The following is a 12,995-nucleotide window of genomic DNA, read 5'->3' on the forward strand; positions in this document are numbered from 1 at the left end:
AACAGATTGAAGGTTTATGGGCTGGGGCTATGGGGATAGAGAAGGCACCTGGTCCTGGGCATGACCTAAAACTCCACTGGGGATGGGTGGCCTTGTGGGGGCTCTGGTGGTGTGGGAGCCCCCAGGAAATGCCAGGCCAGTTACCACCCCGGTGAAAGGCGGTTTGGGGTGCCTTAATAACCCCAGCCCCCACAACTGGGTGGGTAACCCCATTGTGGGGCCTGAGAAGGTGGACCCATGTTAGAGAGTGTGGGCTAGTTGCTCAGAAGCCTGACTTGGGGCATCCTGGACTGGTCAATGCTGGTGCCAGGACCAGAAGGGTCAAAAGGGCATGGGGCCCATCTTGAGGGACACCCAGAGCCGAGAGCCTGGGATTCTACCTGGCCTTGGAGGTGAGGCCAGGGCCTGTGTGGCCAAAGGTTCCGGGGGGCACACCTGAGAGGGGGAAAGAATGCAGGGAGCTTGACAGCCCAAAATGAGGGTGGAGTAGGCTGCCTGATGAGAAGAGGTCTAGTTGGGTTCCAGACGAGTGTGTTATGGGGCCCAGTGTGGGGCCGGAGATGCAAAGAACTTAGATGTCATCTGCAAAGCATGGGCTGCAGTGTAGGGAAGGTTCAGAGCTGCAGATAACACCCCCTGGCATTGGGGCAGGAAATGGTAAGTCTCCCACCTGGGTAATATCTTAATCATTTTCCATCAAGGCGTGGCAAACAAGAGAGGAGGGCGGTTGGCTCATAAACAGGTGGGTGGGTCGACATCCAATTGGCCCTAGGAAAGCCCCCTGTTACACACCTCTGCTGCAAACCGCCCCTCACAGGGTGGGCAAGCTAACCTTGACCCAAGCTGTCTGCTTCAGCTGAGCAGGGAGGCATGTTCTTGTGCCCTCTGGCTTCTGGCTTGGGCCACCACAGGCATGTGGTTGCATTTCCAGAATCAAAAGTAAATGCCTGTTCTTTTGCTTATCAATTCAATCTGTGCAGCTTAGGCTAACCTGCAAGGAGTGAAGTGATTCAGCCTTCGGCCTTTTAACTGTATGACTTTTCAGTTCCAACTTCTAGAACACCTGCTTTAAAAAAAGAATGTTAAGATAAAGGAGAAGTAATATGAAAAACTAATATTTTTATATTACATTACTACAGCTAAGGATAGCAACTAACAATGAAACTATGCCATCCTTTAGAAGTTGTTGGTTTGCTGGGCTGGACTTCAGGAAAGCTAGACATAGCAGCCATACTATGTCTTGCTCATTTTTTGCTTAGTGTTACCTTTTTTTGTGCCTAATCCATGAAAAGTAAAGAGCAATTTCTCTAAACAACGTCCTTCACCAGAGAAATTAAACAAATGCAAAATCCTGCACTGACAATGTTTTGTCAATGGCAGCTTGTGATGGAATGACGTTACATTCCTTTCAAGCAAGGGTGGTTGTTCAATGCGATGTGCTGTAGGCAACTTTTCCAGTTGCGGCAGAGTAGTATGGAGGCACATGAGCATTCCAAAAAGTCCACTCACTAATTGCAACTTTTTTCTGCTTCCAATTTACTGAGGTTTTAAAAAATGTAAGCTGAAGACAGCTATGTGAATCTGCACCATCAGTGCAGTCTGTGATGCATTAAAATCTCATGTATAGTCACTATGCCCAAAGAATAGAAAGAATGGTACATTACTGAGGTACTAAAGAACATCCATAGACACTGCATTGGATGTCTACACATATGGCCCCACACAGAACCACTTTTTATTTTTTCAGAAATATAAGAATAATTTAACAGTCGTGAATTGAATCAGGGACCTCTAGAAGTCATCTAGTCCAACTCCTTGCCTGCACATGTGGTTGCTACCTCCAGCTTCTTACTGGTTACAGAAAGGAAAAAAATCTTCAACTATAAGAGAGACAATGATTCATTCTAACTAGAAGAACAGATCAAACTCTTTTGAGTAGCAGATGTATATATAGAGGATCTTAGATTCCTCGGACTGCTATAACTATTTTCTTGCATACTTGTGTCATGGTCTGGTTTTTATTCCATTTGTGAATGAATAAGACTTGTCATATTTTCCATTCTAAATCTGCTGCAGGTGTCTCAGAGATCTAATTTAATTCACCAAAAAATCATCCTGGCTGACTGGAAAATGGGGTTGTTATTTTACATAAAATAAATGAATGAATCAATATATTTTGCTGCTGTATAGCATACCATCCTTCCAGGACCAAATGACCCTATTCACACTTCCCCTCACCTCTGCAGATGTCAGACCCCTTCCCAACTTGACTGACTAACTAACTAACTAACTAACTAACTAACTAACTAAATAAAGAATATATATATATAGGGGGGTGCGTGCACACACACACACATAAAATATGTGTTTATATATATTTTACAAGCTGCCATTGACATTCTTATTTATTTGTCAGGTTGGGGAGGGGTCTGGCAGAGGTGAGGGCAAGGGTGAATAAGGTCACTTGGTCCTGGAAGGATGGTATACTAAACAGCAGGGAAGTGGCTGACCCAGTAGAGGAGTTCAGTACATTCAGGACAGACTGAAGGGAACAAATTTAAAAGCCTATCAGTGCCAGGACATGGACTATTCTAGGTAGAAAAGGACTGTGTGTGTGTGTATGGGTGTGTATTACACACCCACACCCTCCTTTTATACCAAGACTTTATGTTAAGTTGTATTACTTTGTCAGCATTTAATAAGGTGTGTTGTAACTAAATGATAATTCAGCCTTTTAAACCAAATTAGCAGAGGGAAACAGAGAATGAATATATTTTTGCAGACAGCAAGCAAACTGGATTAAGCGGAAGAAGATTTAAAGGCTTTGGCTATTGAGAACTGTAGATTCTTTAGTATGACATGCACACTAGTTTTATGTTAAGACCTGCCATTCAGACAATATCAAATTAGAACAGTCAATTACATAAAATACAACAGATATAACTGAGGGGAGATATTTAAGTTATATAAACAGTCATGGGTTAACTAATTACCCACCGGTTATTTATAACCAACAATATGATTAATGGTTGAGAGAACAAAATTTACACTTGAATACCAAGTATCAAAACATACATGAACCCATAAAATAAATCTCGCTGCCTGTTTGTTCTACTGGAAGATGTTACCTACTTTGTTCAGATTCTAAAGGACAAGGGGCTTTTTCTACCTATGTTGATCAACAAAAAGATGACGTGTGCTTTCAATTCCTATTAAATGCAACATTTGGCAGGATTGAAACCATAATCCTTATAGTTTATAGGTTATACAAGAAATTAATTATCTACATAGGTGCTATTTTCCGCAGTAATTCAACAACCAAAAAAATGGATTGTGTTTATAATTGTATTACACACTTACATGAAATTCACACAGCCTGTGCCTGCAGGTGGAGCAATCCAAACAAAACTGAGGTTTGTTGTTGGTAGATGACTCACATGTGAAGCAACCACACTGCACATAAACTGATTTCCAAACTGGTGATCAGACATAATCCCTAAAAGAAAAGCATAATGGCATGAAAAACACAATGCATCTCAACTGCTCATAACAAGGTTTTTTAATAGACGGTTATAGTAATGTATCTATAATATTTTTCTTTCATGAACAACAACATGGAATTCAAGAAGGAGGCAGTCAGCCCCAATATAGCCAGAAGTAAAGCCCGTACGGTTACCCCAGCCCGTCTGTTTTTGTCAGTGTTGTTTTTATCTAAAAGAATTAGCTGTGATTATTTTTAGGAATCAACCACATCATCTAATTTGATTTAATCTTTAAAAGGAAAGGCTAAGATTCTCAGTTGGCATAACCAATATTACCCCATTATTTTAATTCATCTGTAGAAGTTAAGGAGCTGGCCTACAAATCTTGGAAGAATGCAAAACATTATAAAAGAATGAAATGGTTTTACAACATTCATTACTATAAATTAATGTGAATTTTGCTGAAACAGCCTTTCATAATGTTAAATGTAGATGTCTTACAGAAATTACTACTGTAGCTCATCATTACATAAAAGAATAATACTGGCAAAAATAAAACAACATCAATTAGAGCCAGCAACTTTTCTTCCCTTCAGAATCCTTTTGTAGTTTCCTACAAATGAGTGCAAAGTTCTATTCTTTTTTAACACCTGTAGGCTTGAGGTCAAGAGTCAGTGGGATTGTGCCCTCAAATTTAGAGCACTCTCATTCAAGTAAATTACTACATCCATAATCTCTTCACATAGTGCATTAGCCAATAAAGGTTTAAACCATCCATTTTAATATAGTTATCAAAAGTAAATTCCTACTTCCTAATAACATACTTCAAATATTGACCATTCCTCTTAGAAAACTGTCATTTATTGTTAAATCTGATTTAAAAAAAAAGCAAACTGCAGCAGCACATTCACATACAAAAATGTAGACATGCACATGGCTGCCAGGAAGCCTGGACAGCAGCTCCCACGGGTAAGTCTGGTGGGGAGGGGAGGGGACAGGATTGAGAACCCCATAGGGAAGGAGGGAGCGAGGCAGGGAGGGAGCTGGGCAGGGCTCAGGCTGCTACCCAGCTAGGGTGGTGTATGGGGCTTTGGACCAAAATTCACAGCCACAGGGCCTGGGTGGGGAGTGGGACAGAACCACAGGCAGCTTGTCTGGGGATGGGGGCTGGCTCCCCACAGCTGCACAGGAATTCACTGGGGGGCATGTGCCCCCCAGATTTGTGTGTGCAGTGGGGGTGGGCTGCCCACTGCCAGCTTGGGCTCCCTGCCCTACTGGCCTCCCCACCCCAGGGCCTCTGCAGTCTAGTGGGTGGGACCCAATGTGTCAGGGCCGAGCAGGGCCTGGCAGGAAAGCTCCTTGCTGCTACAAGCCCTGTGCCTCCCTGGCAAGGCACCCCCGCCCTCCCTCCTTCCTTGCTTTCACCCTAAATGGTAACAGTGGGTATGGAGGCATGGAGCTGTACTCTTCAATGCTTCTGGGTGGGCAGGTGGTACCTTGCAGGGGCAATGTGGGGCTCTCAGTAGCAGCACCAAGCTTCCTCACCTGGCCCTGCTCTGCCCTGTTGCACCAGGTCCTGCCTTCTAGGCTGCAGAGACCCTATGGGGAGGGGAGCCAGGCAAGGAGCCTAAGCCTGCACTCACCACCCCCACAAGCTCCACTCTGGTCATACTGAGCATGGGTTAGGGGGAGCCAGGCTCCATGGTCCTCTTTGCTGCAGCAGCCGCTGCCTCTTGAAAGCAGCAACTGGGGCTCAGGTGCTGATGTGGCACGGGGCAGTGGACCTTGGTCCCTGGCCCCATAGTCCTGGCAGCTGTAGGCACCCTCTGGCAGGGCTGCGATTGTGGGGGGTGAGGGGCACTGGCAGGGCTCGGAGGTTGTGGCTTGGGAGTGAGGGGGCTGGACCTGCATCCTGGTGAGCTAAGGGAGCAGTGGGAGCTCTGATTTTCCATGATAAAAAAATCAAATACCAAAATATATAGGTACTTAGAATTTATTCTGTTATAGTGATTGAGGCATTGGTAGGCTTCCAAACTGCTAATTTAAAACTGTAAATATATCAATACAACATTGTGTTCAATTTTATATATATGGGTGTGGGGGGGGGGATGTTTCATTTTAATCATGGATTTTGGGGTTATAATACGAGAATTAGCAATTTATCAGAGAATTTTTAAATGGAGAAAACAAGGATCCCTGGTAATTAAGATATTCCAGACCTTGAATCATTATGGTATCTCTTCTCAGAACCCTTTACAAATTGCTGCTATTGTTTTTAACATGTAGACACAAGTGATGGATAAGTGATTCCAATTACAATTATACTAGGCATGTCTACATGAGATGCTAACTGTGCAGTAGCCTAATAACACTGTGCAGTAGCATGCTGGGCAAAAACTGTGTTAATATATTACTGTGTAGTAGTATTAACATAATAACAGTGTGCAGTAAGTGTCACTAAAAACCCATGCATTAGTGCTACTGCGCAATAGCGCAAGTTACTGCACACAGATTTACTACTTAGTTAACCAAGTCCTAAAACTTAATGCATAGTAACTATGGTGTGGTAATGAACATGTAGATGCTAGGGCTGTGCAAAACAGCACCATTCCGCTTCAACTTCCATTTTGACAAAACAGTGTCTCATTTCAAGTTTTGTTTTCTTTCAAAAGCACTGTTCTGTTTCATCAAAATTATTTTGCTGTTTCGACATTTCTAACATAGGCTATAACAGGGTATCATGAAAATGCCTAAAACATTGTCATTTCTTGCCTGATTTGGATGAAACTTGCAGAGATGGTAGCCCCTTCTGAGGGCATGAAGCCTGCCAAGCTTCAAGAAGATATGTGCAGAGGTTTCTGGGAAACTGCACCTCAAGGTGTTGACAAGCAAAACTCCTGTCACTTGCCAGCAGCAGCAGCCTCCTGTCATCTGGCGCGCGGATCTGGGTGCCTGCACCCCTGGGAGGGCTGTGGGTCTGTGCCGGACTCCTCCCAGGGTGCAGGCCCCTGATCTGCCTGCCAGATGACAGAAGGCTGGTTCTGTCACCTGGGGCGAGCGGCAACACCAATCTTCTTGGTGCTGAGTGCCGGCTGTGCCCTGCGCTGGTCCCAGCTGGCAGCAGCAGCCTCCTGTCATCCAGCAGGCAGATCGGGGGCCTGCCCGCACCCCAGGGAGGGCTGCAGGGTTGTGCTAGACTCATCCCAGGGGTGCAGGCCCCCAGTCTGCCTACCGAATGACAGGAGGCTGTTGCTGCTGGCTGGGACCACAGTCATGGAGCTGGGCAGGGAACAGACTTCTAACCTGTTCCCAGCCTCTACTCCATGATCACGGAGCTGTGACTGGGAACAATTTCCCACTATGACTGGGAAGCGGGAGCTGGGAGCTCCCTGCTACCAGGGCATGGTCCCCACTCAGGCTTGGGTGCCCAAACAGCAGGCAGTTCCTGTGGGGAGACAGCAATTTACTGTCCCAGGCTGCCCAGCTGACTTGGAGAAATTTTGCTCCCAGTCAGCTATCTACACATGGTACGAATAAGTTTGCTCCCAGTTGGGAATAAATTTGCTGCTTGTATAAATAGTTAGCAAATTTACTTGCAATTAGAACAAGTTGCTATGCAGTAAGCATCTGCACCGGTAGACTGTGAAGCTTACTGCGCATTTATTTACTCCAATCTCAAGTAAAGCATTTTGTGTAGATGCGCCCACTGGTCTGTAAAATAACTTGTCCTCATTACTATGTAGTATTCCAGACTGTGGTGACTCATGGTCATGGCTCAATCTGCTGCCCAAACCCCAAACCCCTGGAGCCTGCTTCGACCCGGTCCAGAGGGAACCCGGGTCAGAAGGAGGCGCTTAGTACTTACCTGAGCAGGAACTGATGCAGGAACAGCACGCAGTGCAGCCACACCGCTTTATGAGCTCTCTCTGGGATCAGATGGGCAGAACGTGACTGAAGATGTCAGCCTGGCACACCATCACGGAAGATTTAAAAGGCACCGAGGGTGCCAGAGGGTGAGGAGGCAGGAAAGCAGGCTCTGGGTGGCTAGAACCAGGGAGCAGGCGCCTCGTCCTGAATAGAAGTGTCGGGGAAGGCAGGACCCCAGAGTGCATCTATTTTAATTAAGACTAAAAGAGAGAAAGAGCCAGGAGGCTCTGTATATTACAGATAGTTAGAGGACACCTAAAATAGAAAGTGTCACGATTTTGTGTTCAGTTCCAATATTTTCTTTATTTCTTATATAACTGTAAAAGAAGTAAAAAGACCAGAGATATAAGTCTAGTCAAAAAGGACACAGCAATCCTCTCTGATCTGCCAGGAAAAAGGAGAGCAATTCTGGATAAGGGAATTACACCCAAAAAACCCCGCAACACCGCAGAAATTAGGACTGAGCACATTGCAGCTGGAATCAAGTATTAAATATCATGAAACGTCATTGTCAGCGGTTGGCGAGTGGCTGGGGTGTAGGGGAGTCGGAGCCCCATGTCAGCTTTGGCAGTACCATAAGTAAAGCCCGGAGGGGGACCCATGTTATTTCACACTGAACTCCCCCTAAATATATATTTCACAAAGATGTGGCAGGTGAGATAGGGATACTGCTTCACCCGGGAGGTTTTCTTTTCTTTTAGTCACGTTATGGCCAGAGGCATGACACAGACATTTTTGTATAATCTGTAAACTTTACCAGCAATGATTTTACAGTTTCTTCTAGATGATTAATCTTCCATAGAGGCTCAAGGTTAACAGAGCAAAGGCTTTTGGTCAAACTGATAACAGCCACATACAGTTCCTGGTCTTATTCTTGGCATTTTTCCTGGATCTGCCAGGCTACAAAAGTCATGTCCATGGTGCCTCTGGATAGTCTGAAGCCACACAGACTCAAGAAGGATTTCCTTTGGAAGAAGGAGCAGTCAGTTCAGTAGAATTCAAGCGAGGATCTTCCCAGTGATGGAGAGGAGAGTGATACCTTGATAGTTTCTGTAGTCAGACTCATCTCCCTTTTGGCATTTTTTAGATCAGTGGGAATTTCCTTAGTGTTCCAGATTTTAAGAAACAGTGTGTGGAGATTGTTGGTCATAATTTCCCCACCAATTTGAGGACCACAGCCAGTATGCCATCTGGGCCAGATGCCTTGTTGTTCTTTATCTGTCTTATTGCCTGCTGGATTTCTTCAGAAGTTGGTGGACTGGCAAGTGCTTCCCTTACTGGATGCTGCAAGATGGATTTGATGGTTTTAGCAGTCACCATCAATTCTCAGTTCAGGAGCTTTTGGTAGTGCTCCTTCCAGTGATTTGTGCTCCTTCCAGTGATTTTTGATGGACTTGTCTTGTAGGAGTCTACTGTTGTCTTCAGATCTAAGTAGGGTGAGTCCTGAAGAATTTGATCCATACACAGCCTTGTTTGCACTGAACAAGCTCCATATGTCATGACTGTCAACAAATTGGTGGATTTCTTTCACTTTCTCTTCCCATTTGTTTTTAATTTTCTCAAATCTTCCTCTGGGCTTCTGCTTTAAGTTGTCAAAAAGTTCCCTGCTTCTGATTGGATGAAAGATGGTTTTGCCAGTCTATGGAAGATCTTACCAAAGTTTGGCTGCCCAGGGAAATTTATCACTATACTAAGACTCCTCCATGACCAGATGACTACCTCCATCCCATCCAGTGGCTCCACTATGGAGCCCTTTGACATTCGAACTAGGATCAAGCAGGGCTGCATGATCATACCAATTCTGTTTTCGATCTTCCTCGTGGTCAACAAGATGCTCATCCACAACCATCTGCCACATGGCATCAGCATCAAGTACAGGATAGATTGGAACCTTTTAGATCTTTCCCTTTCTCCATACCAAAACCAGTTACTTCAACCTTGATTGTGGAACTTCAGTGCACCAATGATTGTGCTGTCATTGCACATACTAGGGAGGACCGACAAATAGCCCTTAACTGATTCTTCCAAGCATACCAGTGCCTGGGACTGACCCTTAACATTAGCAAAAACAAAGGTACTTCACCAGCCTGTACTGGGCCATTTAACACCCCCAACAAAGATCCCCATTGATGGACAGGAGCTGAAGAATGTTGAATGCTACATACCTCAGCAGCTGTCTCTCAAAGAACGCCAACATCAACAAGGAGATCCAGTATAGGATCCAATGTGCCAGCTCTGCCTTTGGCAGACTGTATCATCATGTGTTCAATGATCACAACATCAGGACTTAGACAAAGCTCCTATTATATAAACTGTGGTAACCCCAACTCTTCTCTATGGCTGTGAAGTTGGGTGACTTAAAGAAAAGCCTGGAATGCCTTCACCAGCACTACCTCTAGAAGATCCTTAGCAGAAAGTGGGAAGATCATCAGACAAATGCCAGTGTCCTCACCAATGCTAATACAATCAACATAGATGACTAATAAAGCTATTTAACAGCTATGGCAAAAAAGAGATCGCTGAAAGACCCTACTAGAAAAACATTTTTTGGGTGATTCCCATCTCAAATTGTTGCAAGAGGGGAGGAAGCTAATACCAAAGTGCAATGAGTTAAGAGAATTGTTATCTGCATGTCATTCAGCGCTAATGAGTTCACATCATGGTTACTATTCAGGTTTAGGCATCGCAATACAAGAAAGATATAGACAAATAAGAAGGAGCCTAAGACAGCAGCAAAAATTAGAGATTTAGACAATGTGACACAATCCGGAAAGATTGGAATAATCAGAATTAGTCTAGAACAGAGAGGGGTGATGTAGGATTTGATAACAGTCTTCAAATTAAAAAAGGTTGTTGTAAATAGGGTAGCAGTCAATAGTACTGTATATGTACTGGGGGCTGGAAAATGAATGTGTTCAAACAGCAACAAGGAAGATAGAGTTAAATATTAGGAAAAGCTTTCTAACTCATACAACATAGAGAGCTTATGAAATCTGTCACAAAATTTTAAAGAGCAGGCTGGACAAAATTTTTTCTGGGGTGGTTTAAACAGGGATGTTCCTACCTTATGGCAGGAGATTGGACTACATGACCTCTTAAGGTTCTTTCCAGCCCTATTTTTGTATAATTAACTATTTGTTTGTAAGATGTAGTTAACTATTAATCCACTTCCAATTGTAAGGTTGCATCCCCCAGTTAACCATTATCAGCTCAGTGCTATAATAAGCAGAGAACAGAATTTCAGTACTTTTACACACATACCCACACATGCATACTTTTCTGGGAAACTTTTCTAAATATTTTAGAAGTGCTAATTGCATGATTTTTATTATAAAGGCTGTATTCATTTATCTACTTCTGGAAGAGTCTTGCTGCTATTATTTTCTACTTAAAGAAACCCTGGCTGTTTGATTTAAAACTTCCAGACTCACTTTGATAAAAGCATCTTTTAAAATCACATTTTCTTTGTACTTCTTTCCCAGTAATTTAGGCTGGCAAAGATGCCAACTACATCACCTCAATTTCCTAGCCCTCCTTATCCTCCTAGTGAACATTTATGGAGCCTAGATAGCAAGCTGTGAGAAACATTTTCCCCATCTGGCTGCTTGGCAGCTTTAAAGGAAGTTTTAGTTGGCAGTTCTGAACTTGTCTCTGCTTCTTTCAAACAATTACACTGCTGATGAGTTGTCCAGGTTGCTATATCCTCCTGGATATACTTACCCTTCAACAAGCTGTTAATTCTTACACATTTGCAGCTAACTTCACACAAGGCCCAAGTCCTTTGAAAAGTGTTATCCCTTTGTTTTGTGTTTGTTTAAGAGCTGCAATTAGACTAATCCACACTTTAACTAAAAAATGGTTCTTCATTGCCCTTAACCCTTTTTATGACAGGCAGTATACTCAATTTCAATTCCAACTAAATTTGTAAGACCCACACTAAAGTAAGGCCTTGAACACGCTATAAAGTATACACTACTGGAAGGCTACAAAATAAACTAAATTAGGTGGTCATGGGATTACAGGGAACATCCACGCATAGTTTAGAAATTGTCTCAAAGAAAGCAAAGAGTGAGTATAAATGGTCAGTCTTCATCACGGAAAGACACACGTTGCAAGGTCCCCCAGGGATCTGTGTTGGGTCCAGTGCTGCTTAACATATTCATAAATGATCTGAAAAGAGGGTGAGTAGTGAGGTGGCTAATTTTGTTGAAGACACAAAATTATTCAAAGTGGCAAAGACCAAAGTGGCAGATTGTGAGGAACTACAGAAGGATCTGGCAGGACTGACCAAATGGCTAACTAAGTGGCAGTTGTGATTCAATGTAGATAAGCATAAAATAATGCACTTGGGTAAAAATAACCCCAACTATACCTACACTACAATGGGCTCTACATTAGCTGTTACTACGCAAGAAAAAGATCTGGGACTCAGTATGGACAATTAATTAAAAACATGGTGCTCAGCAACTGTCAAAATGGTAAACAAAATGTTAGGGATTATTAAGAAGGGAATTGTAAACAAAACTAAAAGTATACTTTTGCCCTTTTATAAATCCATGGTACATCCACAACTTTAACTGTGCTCAGTTCTGGTCCACTTACCTCAAAAAGGACATAGAAGAACTAGAGACGGTACAGAGAAGGGCAACATGGATAATTAGCAGTATGGAGGGGCTTCCATATGAGGACAGACCAAAGAGGTTAGGCCTATTCAGTTTAGAAAAGAGGTGCCTGAGTGGTGGACATGATAAGGGTTTACAAAATACTAAATGGTGAACAGAAGATCAATAGGGATTTATTATTTACCGTCTCTTACAATACAAAAACTAGGGGTCACAAAATGAAACTACAGTAAAAGGTCCATTAACTGGCACCTTACAAGCCGGCATGCTCTATTAACTGGCATGCTGGCTTGCAAGGTAAAGTGAAACTGGAAGTGCCCGCCGTGGCACTTCCAGTTTCTTCAAGCCCCCATGGCCCAAGGCAAAGCAGCCTGTGCTGCTGAGCCTCCACGGGCCGGGGGCATAACAGGCTGTGCGGGGCCTGCCTCCCTGTCCCATGGGGCCCACAGGAGGGGTGGTGATGCTGCAGGAGGAGTGGCGATTCTGTGGGAGGGGCAGTGATGCCCCAGACGTGGCAGGAGAAGCAGTGGCCCAAACAGGCAAGGATGCCTGTTCGGGCTGCTCAATTAACTGGCATATTTTGTTATCTGGCATCACCCCTTCTCGGGGGATGCAAGATAACAGAGCTTTTACTGTAGTAGGTAGTAAGTTTAAAACTAACAAATGAAGTTTTTTCACACAGTGTGTAATTAAAGCGTGGAATTCATTGCCACCAGATGTTGTTGAAGCTGACAGTTTAGCTAGATTAAAAAAGGGACTGGACAAATTTTGGAGGAAAGGGATATCAGTAGCTATTGAGCTTGGGAGTTAGGAATATAGCCCCTGAATTAGAATTTCCTACACCAGGGGTAGGCAACCCCCTGGTATGCATGCCAGAGTGAGTCACATGAAGGCATTCTGCTTAGCAGGCACACCTCAGGGTGGACAGTGGGGAAGGGACTGGGGCTGCATTCCCACAACAAGG

At 43.8% G+C, this 12,995-nt stretch overlaps 1 protein-coding gene across 2 annotated transcripts in view; it reads right to left on the reverse strand.

The window, feature by feature from the left end:
• RELN (reelin) overlaps nt 1–12,995 on the reverse strand; it is a 557,181-nt gene that overhangs the window by 397,926 nt on the left and 146,260 nt on the right. For both annotated transcript variants that reach the window (XM_059725849.1, XM_059725848.1), the window contains exon 3: nt 3,361–3,496. In XM_059725849.1, coding sequence (XP_059581832.1) covers nt 3,361–3,496 — 136 coding nt within the window. The remainder of the gene's footprint in view (nt 1–3,360; nt 3,497–12,995) is intronic.

The sequence above is a fragment of the Alligator mississippiensis genome, chromosome 4, assembly GCF_030867095.1.
Source record: "Alligator mississippiensis isolate rAllMis1 chromosome 4, rAllMis1, whole genome shotgun sequence".
NCBI classification, from domain to species: Eukaryota; Metazoa; Chordata; order Crocodylia; family Alligatoridae; genus Alligator; species Alligator mississippiensis.